This window comes from Danio rerio, chromosome 19 (assembly GCF_052040795.2).
Source record: "Danio rerio strain M-AB ecotype USA chromosome 19, GRCz13ab, whole genome shotgun sequence".
Classification (NCBI taxonomy): Eukaryota; Metazoa; Chordata; class Actinopteri; order Cypriniformes; family Danionidae; genus Danio; species Danio rerio.
Genome location: NC_141039.2, coordinates 45,317,820 through 45,333,208, shown reverse-complemented (window position 1 = coordinate 45,333,208; position 15,389 = coordinate 45,317,820). Strand labels below are relative to the sequence as shown.

Here is a 15,389-nt window from a genome sequence, read left to right as displayed (position 1 = left end):
AAATGACAGTAATAATCATGCTTGAATGTGAAACAGTCATGTTCAAAGTACTTTAATGAAATTTGTCGAATTTTTAATTAAATACTGATAAAAAGTGCACTTTTCTATTAAAATTTAAGATTTTTAATTAACTATTTCTCTTTTTTGTTTTGTTTTCTTCAGCAGCACAGTACAATTGTTGAAATAACACCATAAACAAATGTCATTTCTAATTTAATTCAAGCACTTTCAAGGACCTGTGTTTGTTATTAAGTACTTTCCAGGCCTTGAATCCATATGTCTGAAATTCAAGTCCTTTCAAGAAGTGCGGGAACCCGGATTTTACATCTTTATACATCTAAACTAGTTTTTAGCCATTTGTTAGCAATCAGTTTTTATTAAACCATTTAAATGATCACTTATTATTTTTTAATTTTTAACAAAACCAGACCATAATGCATATGTTGATTAATTTGACAAAAATATGACAAGGGAATCTTATGCTATTTGAAACATTAAAGGAGATTTACCATGCATATACAAACAAATATTTCATCTTTGACTCATTTTAATATCTTCACTTATCAAAAATGTCTAAATGCCAAATTCTGCTTCGTAAACATTTGAGAACTGGGATATGTAATATATATTTACCAGAGCATCTGCCAGGGCTTCCTCCACGTCAGATCCGGTGTTCAAGACTCTCATGGCACTAACTGAAGATGACAGACGACTGGACTGAGACATACCCAACCCAGAACCTACAAAACACATCACACTGTTTACACACACATCAATAAACACTAATAAAAATAAACATTAATATAAATATGCATGCAGTGATCTTATCAATCCTGAAAAATACATAAATAATAAAAAAACAACAATACAAACACGACACACACACACAAAAACAATCACCATTCAAAACAGTTATCAAAAGTAACATCAAATGGTCATAAAATTATAAACGATCCAAAAAACAAGGACACACTGAAACAAAACGGGTTAAAATTCAAGAACAAAATCATAGATGACACTGAGAAAGATGTTCCACACATATCTACTGTTATTAAGATGATGAGAGGAACAGTTGTTATTACTAAAGACACGTTCACACCAAAAACGATAACCAAATTAGTGTAAACACCTCACCGTAATGAAAAATACATTTATTTTAGCAAGCAGTTTTAGCATCTGTCCTTTTAAATATTCAACCTAATAGTGCAATTGGATGGATTCTGATTGGCTGTAAATGTTTCTTTCATTCATTAGCAAAATGAATGTTCTGATTTAATCACTATTGCGCCACTATGCCTTTATTTAATATTCATTACACTGATCATAGTTATCATCATTGGTGTAAATGGGTCTTAGGACTAACTTAAAGCATGCAGGTCCGATGAAGGCTAAACCGAATAAAGCCGAAGGATGAGATGAAAAACTAAAAATCAACAATGAAGTACAAATTAAAAACCAAAACAAAGTTTCTGAAAAGAGTCTTGTGCCGGCTGGGGTGACAGTTCACCTGCTGCCCCGAAGGCATCTGGGGCATGAAGAGCACCAGTTGAGCGCGAATAATGTCGGGATGCTGCAACACACACACACATACAAGAGTGCAAACAAGCACACACACATACACACACGCGTAAATAACCAGGCCAGTGTTAGAGCTCACCAGAGAAACTCCCAATTAGCAGTAATGTGAGAATGTGAAATCACCAATCACACACACATGCACCGGTGTGACACACGCATTTCACAGTGTCAGTGGTCAAGGGTACAAGTCCAGTTCTGCTTGAGTTCTACAGTAATATCATCTGGATAAGGCCCCCAAAGGAATTCACTTGAAAGTGTTGTATCAAACAAAGAAAAGGTTCTTAATTCTCATTAGACTTTGAAATGTGTGCCTATCAAAATAAATGTGATACAAATATGTTCATATTCTGATGTTTAACTACAGCAAGGTGTATTTTAGGCCTATTTAATGTGCCAGACATAAAAAAGACACATAAATTAATATGTGTGTATATATATATATATATATATATATATATATATATATATATATATATATATATATATATATATATATATATTTATATATGTATGTATGTATGTATGTATGTATGTATGTATGTATGTATATATATATATATATATATATATATATATATATATATATATATATATATATATATATATATATATATATATATATATATATATATATATATTTATAAACATATTTTTATTAAATGATAATTTTATATTAATCTGATTGGGGGATGTCGGTTAGGAATATTAACTGAAAAGACCATCCCTAGTTCAGAAAAAAAGACATTTGATTAGCTTTTATTAAAAGTGTCTTGTCCTGTGTTGTTCCCAAAATCTAAATCTCTGATTAATTAATTTATTAGTTTGCATATTTTCAGACTTTTATCCCATTCTTAATTAAAACTAAAGAGTTTAGAAATTAAACATCCTTTTTTTGTAAACTGAATGCAATCTAATATTTCCGATAATATTTAAAAAAAATATTTTTTCTTCTGAAGAAAGTTTTATTTGTTTTATTTCAGCTAGAATAAAAGTTTCACATTTTTAAAAAGCCATTTAAAAATGTATTATCTTTTTCTTTTTTTTTTTTTAAATAATTAATATACTTAGACCTATTGCAGCCTATGGGCTATGCTTATCATAATGATTTGTAAAAAAAAACAAAAAACATACAGTATATTGTTAAACCATGTTTATTACTGAGGAAACCAAAATGACCAAACAAAATTATATTTGAATTAAACACATCACATACAGTACCTATGGTGAGTTTATGATACATTTTAGTTCTAACAGGCTACCAAAATATTAAAAACGAACTCCTCATAATGCGTATAAAACTAAATATGGTGTTGTTAAAGATGAACGGCTAGACTACATGTTTTTCTTAGATTATTTGTGCATTGAAAATGTCCTATAATATTGTGAAAAGGCAAAGCTGGTCAACGTTGCATTTTAGCTGACGAAGTCTATGGTTAAAGCGCCACCTAGGGGTCAAAAACTAAGGACGCATTTTGCAGAAAAATCGTGGCGGTATCCGCGGCTGAGATGGGAACACATTGAATGGTGACCAAATGTAAATAAAGAGTAGCTGTATACATTTTCAGCATACAATGGTTTATGGTTTTGACTTTGGTTCCCCATAAAGGCTAACTATGTTTTATTTGACATTTTTACAAACATTTTGAAAGTATAAAAGCAGTAAAAATGGACTATAGACACAAACAGACATGTAACTTCATAATAAAAATACACTAATTATGCTTCTGGACTGTTATAACTCTGAATCAACTGTATCTAAATATAAATCTAAAACAATGACATTTAAAAATGCCATACGAGTGATCCACTAATTAAGTGGACATTTCATAGTACTTTATCATGTGTTTTAAGAAAGCAAATTTTGATTCATGCTATCTATCTAGTTTTCCTAATTAACCCCTTACTTCGATTTGACCTTTTAAGAGTAACCTTTTTCTCTGGTGTGCTGTAGTTAAAGTTTATCTCAGATGAAGCTCGTGTCAGAATACATCAGCAATGTTGTTCACCCAGTAAGATGATGCAAAATAAAAGAGCCAGAGAATTGCTTTCTGACCAAGCTGAACTATGGATGGGAAATCCAACCCCAGAAGTATTATGAATACATATGTGCTAGCAGTGATGCTGCATCCCCATTTGGTAGCTGCAAAATAGTGTCCAGCAAAGAGCGAAGTGTGCAAAAGCTTGACTTTTTCCAGATTTGAATGCATTGAAAACGGAGAATTTCGATATGGCATGATCTTGTCTGACAAATAAGAGATCTGCTGTTGTGAAGCTGATTATTCCTGGTAGTTGAAATGGCTGTGGTGCCTACTCACCGAGCGGCGTGAAGGAGCGCACAGGGCTGGTGTCTCTGCTGCTCTCTCGGCTGGCCTCGCGACTGCAGCCCTGACTCACACTAGGCCGTGGTATACGACTACCCCTCGCTGACCCACCCCCAAGAAAACACCAAGAAAAGAGCAGAGAAAAACACAAAGATAAAGAAGAACAAAAGCATTGGAAAGTACAACAGACAGACAAAGGAGCAGAGAAAAGCTGTATTTAAAACACTGAAAAGACAATGGACTTACACACATTTTCAAGGGAAAAAAAAGAGGGCCCAAAATTGAGCCCTGAGGAACCTTACAGAAACGAGCAAGGAAGCACATTAATATTAAGAGTTCATGCACAGGTTCCTCATTAAAGGAACAGATTAGAAAGTAGCAGACATTCACTGACAGAGAATGAGAAGGATCAGAGTTAAAGGGTGAATGTTAATAAATGGGAGGTGGCGGGTCTGGAACTTTTATTTCTCATCTCTTGTTCACCAATGTTCATCGTTCATCTGCATTCATGAGATGGACTTCATTCATTCATTCGTTCGTTTATTTTATAAAAAGCAGCACCAAGCGCAGCTGTGGGGTTTAATATCACAGCAGACAAGAGAAGACCCAGCAGGTTAATGTGACGGCACGTCCTGCTTTCCCAAAAGCAGCGTGTTACACGCAACAAAGCACAACCTCCAGCATGAAACACCATTAGGATGACAGCCCCAGCTCAGGCAGGCGGATGGATTATTGTTATGGGATGGCTGGCAGAGACCAAGGCAAATAAAAATGCCCTAAAACATACCTCCTTTTGATCCGTTGTAGATGTGGCTGATGTTTGAAGGCGCTTTGATTAAAAGAAAACATTTCAGTTTTGGTAAGAGCACCGTCACCCGTTTATGTGAAGGCCTATAGACACTTTTGAAAGAACATCTCACGCCCAATGGGGTATATGCACAGCTAGGGTTTTTCAACCAATTATACACTTCCGGTGAAAGATTTACGAGACAATTTTAAATTCATAAGGTTCTTTTTACAGCAATGGATATTGTAATGTAATTAAAATACAATCAGTTAAATAGACTTCAGCATTCATTTAGTTGTTTAAGTGTAAAACAAGATGCATTGCATCCACGCAATGCAACGCATCTTCAGTAGCAGCGAACTAGTGCAGAAACTCCATTAAAAATACTGGAGAAAAACAAATGTCCATATTTTAAAGACATGGTGGGAAAAATGAAATTTGATGCAATCCATTCTTTCCCAGTCTGAGACCCACGTTATGTTGTATATCTATCAGGGTTGCGTTTCCGAAATTCATCGTTAGCAAACTAAGGTCACAAGTTCTGTCGTTACAAACATAGTTCGTTGATTTGGCATTTCCCAAATCCATCGTACCAACGAACATTCGTGAACTGCATGGCAAACTTGTACTTTTCCAACTACACGACTAGAGCTGTAGTTAGAAGAAGAGTTCCTGGTTGTGTTCTATTCTCAGTCACCCACCCTATGCCCTATTGAAACGATAAAAAAGTCATCATTAATGTCATCACTCTTAGGTGTAATTTGCTTTTAAAGTATTTTTACAGTTCAGTTTTAGCAATCTTCATATTGGCAATTGCGCTCCCTTCACAGTGCACTTTAAAAACATTGATGCCATTTAGAACGCAGACGTGGTTCATGACGAAAGCTATAGCATATATGGCATACTTTAATGCTTTCAATTTATAGTAGGTTATTTATTAAGAAATGTATCTGTACTGTAGGTGTGTGCGTATAAAACAATATAATTTGCACAAAAAAGTATGGGGATTTTCGCTAAAGAAGTAGTTACTCCAACCCGTTTACAGCATCATTATGGACGTTTTACGTCATAACTAAAGTGGTTCAAATGATGGATCTGCGACTAAGCAGCTATGGTTTTGGGAAACACTCGTCACTACATTGTTTTTTTCTCAACTGTTGCATCGTACTATGATAGTTCAGCTAGGATCTTAAACGTGGTGATTTTGTAATGGCGTAACGTTTCACTGGAAGCGGTGGCTGGCTGGATGAAAATTAAAAGTCTGTGTGCATATACCCAATTCAGTGATTCAGGAGATCTTTAATTCAGGAGAAGACAGTGATGGCAGACAGAAGCCAGAGCTCACCGACAGACAGGCGTGTGGGGCTGGAGTCTCGACTGCAGCCTTGACTGCGTGGGATGCGGCTGCGGCGATGAGAGCCTGGAGCTGCACTCACACGCTGAGCACCTGTACTGAGCGTGCTCAGAGCCGTGCTGGCCAAAACCCGGCCTGGGGATCCTGACCGAGAACCCGCTGTGAAAATATAGAAAGACAGAAAAAACTGTGACCAAGAATAGACTGAAAAACACATCACAAACATAATTAGGGATGCACGGATACTAGTCTCAGCATAAGGCTTGATACTGAGCTTCTACTTGTAAAAACACTACGATACCAAAGACCGACAGCTGTTTTTGATTGTTACAAAACATTGAACATTGTCCCACAGTCAAATCAGTTCAGTCAAATTAATTTTGGGCCTTTATGACAGGTTGATGAAAAATTATTATTTTATATCATTCTTGGCTTAGTACTATAAAAATAATCAATTTGTACTATACTTTAAAGGTCTTGTGAAATTAAAATGAAGTTTTTTAGATATTAGTATCAGTATTTTTAGGATATCTATAAGCTAATGTGCTCCAAAACAGTGACAAAATTCACATTTAGAAGATATAAAACTCATATAAACATGTAAAGCTTGTAGTTTATATGGATCAACGGTTTTATTCATGTCACCTCATCAAATATTGACAAATCAAATGCTCTCTAGTATCTGACATGTCCCGCCCCCTTGAAGACGATTCACATTTGATGTGCTTAAGCTCAACCACTCATTAGCAGAGCGGAGATAAAACAAAATGCTATTGGCTGTTTTCTAAGGGGGAGGAGCTACACTATATACCACCCTCTCTTCATGTTTTGGTTGACATTTAATAACATTTAATAAAACAAGCACTTCACGGGGCCCTTAAGAACAAAAGTAAGTCAAAATGATTTTTTTTCGTGCTTGTCACAATTCCTAAAATTATTGTCTCACTGTGCCCAATTGGAAAATTGTCATGTCAAAAAAAGTAAGGATTCTCTATTGGTATTGCATGTTTCAAGAAAAAACATTGGCACTTGTACTCTGTCATTAAGAAAATGGTATCAGTGCATCCATAAACACACAAAAACACAAACAGCTACATATACATATATAATAAACAGCACAAAATACATCACTGTCCATCAAAGCCAAACATTACGAACTAATCCTCAAGGCTACGCTGACATTTCTGTAGTTTATCCAGACAGCAATAATTCACACCACAACAACAATCACAGACACAGATGACAGTTTGACATAACAGTGCTAGTGCTGTGGTTCTGATTGTGTGTTGAGGCCGAAAGGGAAGAATGATGCTTTCCCTAGTGAACAAGTGAAGATGTTTCTCTAACCACAGAGACTACCCAAACACAAATGAACATGCGCTTGCACTTTGACACACCAATTACCAAACCTTTAAAATTTTCTACGCAGTGTGAAGTAGGGGTGGGTGATATGACCAACATTTCAAAACATGATATCGATATACAGGTCAAAGATGATCAAAGATGTTTGGCAGTCGAGAAATTTTAAAAAGGAATTAAACAAGACACAAATAAATCAAGTTGTATTATACTTTGATACCTAAAAACACTTTTGGTCTTTGACCAATATATCCTGCCCAAATTTTGTATTTTTTTTGGAACTTACATCTTAAAATGAACATTTAATTTAATAAAAAAAAAGTAGAATAATTCCTGAAAGACGAATACATTATCATTATCTTCTTGCTATACACAAGTATGCCACTTTGCTTTATAACTTAAACCACAAATATACAAGAATTTGTATGCTAAATTTGTCAAAACGGTCATATCACCCAGCCGTAATGTGAGATTTAACTATTTACACACAAGTTTGAAAGAAACAAAGAAAAAAAGACAGAAAGAAAATGAAAGAAAAGAAGGAAAAAGATAAAGAAGAAAGCAAAAAAAGAAAAAAAAGAAAAGAAAAAGAAAAAAATTAAGAAAGAAAAAAATTAAGAAAGAAAAAAAACAAAAAAGAGAAAAGGGTAAGATAAAAAGAAAGAGAAAGAAAAGAATGAAAGAGAAAGAAAAATAGAAAAAGGAAAGAACAAAAGAGAAAGAAAAACTAAAAGAAAGAAATGTAAAAAAAGAAAGAAATTAAAATAAAAAGTAAAAAGAAAGAACAAAAGAAAGAAAAAGGAAAAAGGAAAAAGAAAAAGGAAGAAAGGACGAAAGAAAGAAAGAAAGAAAGGACAAAAGAAAGGAAGAAAGAAAGGAAGAAAGAAAGAAAGAAAGAAAGAAAGAAAGAAAGAAAGAAAGAAAGAAAGAAAGAAAAGAAAGAAAGAAAAAAAAAGAAAGAAAAAAAAAGAAAGAAAGCACCACCCATAGTGTGCCAAGCAACACACCCTCCATGCATGTGTGAAGTGAAGAGAGTGGGGGCTGATGGGTCAAAACCCAATAAAACATGGGAAGGCCATGTTTGTTTTGTTTTTGTGAACCAGGAAAGATACAACAACTAGTGGAACAGGTGGAGGCCCACAGGATGGCAGAGACTGGACTAAAGGAATGAGTGAAAGATGTCGAAAATCTTACCACCGACAGGGGTAGCAGACTGTGATCCTGAGCCAATGAGAAGGGGAGGATTAGGGAGCAGGGCGGGGCCAAGAGACCCATTGGGTGGGAGGAGGAACAGCATTAAACGAATACAAATGCATTATGGGGTAAAAACATGCAGTCAATGTGTTGTTTTGACACCCACACACACTGTACGAATGAGTAAAACCATCAGCCTGCAAATGAAAACATTGAGACGCGCACACAGAGTCAAGAAGCCCTGCGACAGACATTACTCCACACAAAATTACCATGAATGGCGCACAAAAGATGAAAAACGTTGTGGTTGTGTTTGCCGCTGCTTTCATTCCTCTAATACTCTCGACATGTTAAAGCAGCCCAACACACACCGCTAAAACCGAAGTGTGTGAGTTTATTTCTACACGCCTGCAGGCAGAAATGGACTGATACCGTCACACCCAAGTGAAGATCACACAGCATGCAGGCCACTCGAAACAAACAAACGCTCGCTTCCACACACACACACACACACACACACACACACGTTTCCATCAACTGAACACACTCGCCCACATGTCAGACGAGGGTACCTGGCGTGCAATCAGAATCGTCGGAACCTAGAGGCACAGAAACAGTTGGAGGAGCTGTGGGTTACATCCTTCAAGCAGGATGACTCCTGATAATCTCTTACATACACACATTGACATGCAGAGGACAATGTGTGTTACAGCACGTGGTGTGTGAGGTGGTGTTAACACTTTGATACTGCACTGATGAATTTAATCCAGAGTAAAACCAAACAAATATACAGTCGAAGAAGATTAAAAATGTTTTTCAAAACTGTCCAAGGACAAGAACAGGTGTTTTTCAATAGTTTTAGGCCAACTTTGATTAAAGGTGGTGATTCACGTCAAATGTTCATTACTGTATATATAAAGTGTCTTTTAAGAAAGTCCTGTATTGGTTTAGACAAAATTAAGCACCAATGTTGTTGAATACTGAAAAGATGACAAATGTTTTCTTAAAGATCAGATTTATTGTCTTTAAAAGGTGCAATAGGTGATTGTCTTCAGAAAGAATTTATGTTCTAATGGTTGAAAGTCTCTTCACATCCTGATAGCAATCATTAAATTAAGTGGACCCCATGTATTTATATATACACTACCTGACAAAAGTCTTGTCGTGGATCCCGTTTATGAGAGCAACAAATAATAACTTGATTTCTAGTTGATCATTTGGAAAAGTGGCAGAAGGTGGATGAATCTTTTGTTGGGCTGCATTCCAATCATCACAAATACTGCAGAAGACCTACTGGAACCCGCATGGACCCAAGATTCTCACAGAAATCAGTCAAGTTTGGTGAAGGAAAAATCATGGTTTGGGGTTACATTCAGTATGGGGGTGGGCAAGAGTTCTGCTGAGTAGATGACAACATCAACAGCCTGAGGTATCAAGTCATTTGTGCTGCCCATTACATTACAAACCACAGGAGAGGGCAAATTCTTCAGCAGGATAGCGCTCCTTCTCATACTTCAGCTTCCACATCAAAGCTCCTGAAAGCAAAGAAGGTCAAGGTGCTCCAGGATTGGCCAGCCCAGTCACCAACCATGAACATTATTGAGCATGTCTGGGGTAAGATGAAGGAGGAGGCATTGAAGATTAATACGAAGATGAATCTTTGCCATTCCAGATGACTTTATTCATAAGTTATTTGAGTCATTGCAGAGATGTATGGATGCAGTCCTCCAAGCTCATGATGGAGTCAGACACAATATTCATTTCCACTGCAGCATGATGATATATTCTGTACAGTACATTATTTCTGTTAGGTGACAAGACTTTCGTCTGAGCAAAGTCAGACCTTATTGTCCTTAAGCCTCCTTCATTTCTAATGGAGAGTAGTCCGGGAGCTGCGTGGAGTTTCGATCATCTCCGTATGCAGAAAATTCATATCTGATTTGAGCTGTGAATCCGTTGAAATATTTGAACTCCTGCGACTAGACTGTATGCGACTGGCCGACTGGATGTGATGTTTTGGTTTGGTTATATGATGAGTTTTTTTTGGTTTATTTTTTGAATTAGAAAAAGTCTATATTAACAAAAAACACTACTGTTCATAAATGCAAGTAATAAAGAAATGAAAATATAACTTTTTTAATGTTGTCTCCACATTCCCGCCAATATTTTTAGCAGTCTATGAGTTTCTAGACCGTTGGGACGTATTCCAACAGTCGTGACCAAATGTCGTGTGCAGTGGAAATTCGGCTTAATTAAATAATTAAAAATCAAGGCATGATCTTATTTTACTTTGGTAACATAAGCGTAATCTAGAGGCCCTTGCTTTTCATATAAGCCACTTCTGATACCAAATGATCAACTAGAATTCAAGTTATAATCTGTTGTTCCTAAAACTTGGATAGGCAACAAGACTTTTGTCAGGTAGTGTATTTTAATAATTCGTGGAAGGTGTGCTACTAAGAAAAGTTCGTCCAATCAAAACGTTCGGCCCTGTTCTATCTGCCTGTCAAAATGTATAATACCACATCTCTGCACACTCTGTTCACAGAGTTTTATCATCAGCCGCAGTCATGGACGTGGTACAGACAAACAATGGCAAGAAACCATGGACAAACTACCTTCGTTTTCAAAGATTGCTATTATAACTACCAACTGTATTATAAGGTTTTCTCTCTGGTGAATGTCACATGATGTATTCTAGTGATGTTGACTAGTGGCTTTGGATGGAGATTTCCTGGGTGGGACGCTATCAAGGGGCCAGCACGGTGGCTCAGTAGTCAGCACTGTTGCCTCACAGCAAGAAGATTGCTGGTTCCAGTTAGCATTTCTGCATGGAGTTTCCCTGTGTTTGCGTGGGTTTCCTCCGGGTGCTCCGGTTTCCCCCACAGTCCAAACACAGGCGCTTTAGGTGAATTGGGTGAACTAAATTGGCCGTAGAGTATGAGCATGTGTGACAATGTGAGAGTGTATAGGTGTTTCTCAGTACTGGGTAGCAGTTTGAAGGGCACCTGGTGCGTAAAACATTTGCCGGAATAGTTGAAGGTTCATTCCGCTGTGGGGACCTCTGACAAATAAGGGACTAAGCCGGAGGAAAATGAACGAACGGTGGCTTTCAGTGCTATAAGGCTAATGATAACATTTTCTAACATCTCCTATTGCACCTTTAATGCGATGGCAAAATTTCCCTCATATCAAATATCAGTATTTTTTAATCCACTAATTGAAACACTAATTAACTAACTCTAACACTAAATGTCATTTTTCCCAACAAGATTTTTTGGTGTTTAAAAGAAGTCTAAAGACATCAAGCGCTTTGAGTACCCAGAAAAGCACTATATAAACGCAAGGAATTATTATTATTATTTATCTAATAGACATCTAAACACAGATAGTTTGACTAAAACGAGGCTAAATTTGAACTGTAATCTAAAAGACATCAGCCCAAAACTAGACTTATCATCAAATACATATGAATGAATTACTAAAGATATTAAAATCTGGGGGCAGCACAGTGGCGCAGTGGGTAGCATTCTCGCCTCGCAGCAAGAAGGTCGCTGGTTCTAGTCCCGGGTGGGTCAGTTGCCGTTTCTGTGTGGAGTGTGCATGTTCTCCCCGTATTCGCAAGGGTTTCCTCTGGGTGCTCTAGTTTCTCCCACAGTCCAAACACATGCGCTATAGGTGAATTGGGTAAGCGTAATAGTCCATAGTGCATGTGTGGATGAGTGTGTATGGATGTTTCCCAGTGATGAAAGGGCATCCGCTGTTTAAAACATATGCTGAGTAAGTTGGAGGTTCATTCCGCTGTGGCAACCCCAGATTAATAAAGAGACTAAGCCGAAAAAAATGAACGAATTAATTAAAATCAGTGTATTTGATGACTAGTGTATGTTTGGGCTATTCTATGACATCTATTAGATGTAACAGCTCAAATTTAGACTTGTTTTGACCATGTTGATGTTTAGGTGTCTATTAGATGTCTCATTAGACAGAATTGTACAGTCAAAACGAGTATATGAACATTGTTTTCAATCAATCTAATGGTAAACGTTTGCACTTCCAAACATTTACCAGCTAATAAATTGACATGGGAATGTTACAGTGACACAGTGTGTGGTACTTGAGCAATACAACATAAGATGTGTCCAAGTAAACGTGTATAAGAAAGTTTGTGCTGCTTCACTGTCAATGTAAAATGTGAACTTACGTTGTGACTGGGACGCCATCTTGGATCTGGTCCGGCCTCTGGAGTCTACCTGACTGCTGCCCACACTGGAAGCTGTGGATAAAGTCTGCTTAGTCCGTAGCCGCCCTGAAGAAAAACAAAAACAACACATTGTAAGATCTCAACTATATTCATAACAAACCAACAGATTGAGGTTTGAAAGGGTCTCGCTGGCCTCCACAACCACCCTCTGGCCAGTCCTGTGATTGAGGGAAGGCATTAATGATGAATTTACAGGAGAGGAGATGAGACAGAATGGACAGAAGAAGAGGAGAGCGTCCAATCAGTAAGGGAGATTTTAAATGAAGCGATTCAACAAGCTGAAAGGCAGATGAATCGTGTTATTGCAATACCACACACCACCTGCAGATGGCAGCAGCACTACATCACACACAAACAGCTCCACCCACCCTGTGTCAGAGGATCGGGTTCCCTATTATTATTGTACCTACAATGCACTGAAACAACTTCAAAAAGCAGACACCTTTGCACCTAGCAGAACTCAGTACAGATCAAAGACGTACACTAACCATTAATATTGGCACCTTTGGTAAATATGAGCAAAATGTCTGTTTAACCATTTGATCTTTTGCTAAAAATGTGAACAAAACACCATCAAACTAAACAAAAGATGCTTAAGTTTAGATAAGACTGTATTTTTGACCGCTTTCAAATTTCTAAAACTGTATTTTAAAAAATAGCGCTGGGTAAAAATTAATTGTGATTAATCACATATAAAATAAAAGTTTATTTTGACATAATTATGGTTTATTGTGTACATTTATTATGTATATATGAATACACACATGCATGCACATATTTAAGAAAATGTTTATTTATATTTAGATATACAAATATAAATACATGATACAAATTATATATAAATTGAAATATAACAAAATAGTTTGTTATAGTTTTGTTTCTATGTATGTGTGTATTAAATATACATAATAAATATACAATCACTGGCCACTTTATTAGGTACATCTTACTAGTACCGGGTTGGACCCTCTTTTGCCTTCAGAACTGCCTTAATCCTTCATGGCATAGATTCAACAAGGTACTCAAATATTCCACAGAGATTTTGATCCATATTGACATGATAGCATCACACAGTTGCTGCAGATTTGTCGGCTGCACAGCCATGATTCGAATCTCCCGTTCCATCACATCGCAAAGGTGCTCTATTGGATTGAGTTTTGGGGACTGTGGAGGCCATTTGAGTACAGTGAACTCATTGTCATGCTCAAGAAACCAGTCTGAGATAATTTGCCCTTTATGACATGCCGTGTAATCCTGCTTGAAGTAGCCATCAGAAGATAGGTACACTATTGTCATTAAGGGATGGACATGGTCAGCAACAGTACTCAGGTGGGCTGTGGTGTTGACACGATGCTCAATTGGTTCTAATGGGTCCAAAGTGTGCCACACCATTACAGCCCCACCACCAGCCTGAGCCCTTGATACAAGGCAGGATGGATTCATGCTTTCATGATGTTGATGCCAAATTCTGACCCGACCATCCGAATGTAGCAGCAGAAATCAAGATTCATCAGAGCAGGCAACACTTTTTAAGTCTTTAAGTCTTCTTCAATTCTTTGCGTTAACGAGCAGTTGAACAGATAAAGCACTGAGTGTATATAACATATATTATGTCAAAACAAACTTTTATTTTGGATGCAATTAATCATGAATAATCTTTGCCCAGCACACAAAAATATTCATTTAAATTTTACAAATATATATTTCTTAATTTAAAACTACAATTATAATAATGTATAATACTTTTTACTAAAATTTAAATTTCATTTAAAAAATATCTAAACTTAAGTAAACGTTTTATAAGGTTCACATCAACCTTCTTCCTGACAGTGCACTGGGACAAGAGAGACTGGAAAATTATAAAACTATACAACACTTGTTTAAATAAAATTAAATAAATAAAAATACATTTAAATAAAAGCATAAACAGTTATATACTGCTAGTCTCTGATGGTTTTAAGTGTTTATCTTCATTTGGAAATCGCTTTGGATAAAAGCATTTAGACATAAATATAAATAAATCTAAATGAGAATTTTGAGCAGTCTTGCTATTTTATTATAGTCGCTTCTCATTTTGTGAAGCTCAACAATCTTTTACCCCCATAAATCTATATTTTTGCCCATAAATCTATATTACCCATTGTGCAGAATGACTGAGGGATTCTGGCTGCGGTTTTCCTCATATTTATAGTCCTGTGACACTGAAGGTCATGCTTGCTCTTATATTTTAAAACTACTTTTATACATTCATAGAGGCGTCAATAACTGTGGTCTATTTTTAATAACTTAGCTGTGTTTGCACTTGTTTGTTCTGAATGAGAGCAGAGTCTCTTTGTTCACATTTTCAGCAAAAGATCAAAGGGTTTAACAATAAAGACATTTTTTTCTTTGCTGGTATTTACCAAGGGTGCCAATTTTAGTGGAGGGCACAGTTTACAAACCACAACAACATCCTAAACAACCATTCAAAGACAGAAGGAAAGCGTGAGCTACATGAGCAGGAGGGAAGGCTGATAGAGAAAGGAAAAAGGC

At 36.5% G+C, this 15,389-nt stretch overlaps 1 protein-coding gene across 55 annotated transcripts in view; it reads right to left on the bottom strand.

Moving 5' to 3' along the window:
* The window catches only part of clasp2 (cytoplasmic linker associated protein 2), a 102,434-nt gene that overhangs the window by 32,581 nt on the left and 54,464 nt on the right, over positions 1-15,389 (bottom strand). For 35 of the 55 annotated variants that reach the window (XM_087294178.2, XM_087294179.2, XM_087294182.2 and 32 more), the window contains 6 exon segments: positions 12,798-12,902; positions 6,032-6,199; positions 4,687-4,728; positions 3,894-4,001; positions 1,508-1,570; positions 634-740 (listed from right to left, as the gene is read on the bottom strand). In XM_087294178.2, coding sequence (XP_087150304.1) covers positions 634-740; positions 1,508-1,570; positions 3,894-4,001; positions 4,687-4,728; positions 6,032-6,199; positions 12,798-12,902 — 593 coding nt within the window. 55 annotated transcript variants of the gene reach the window in all.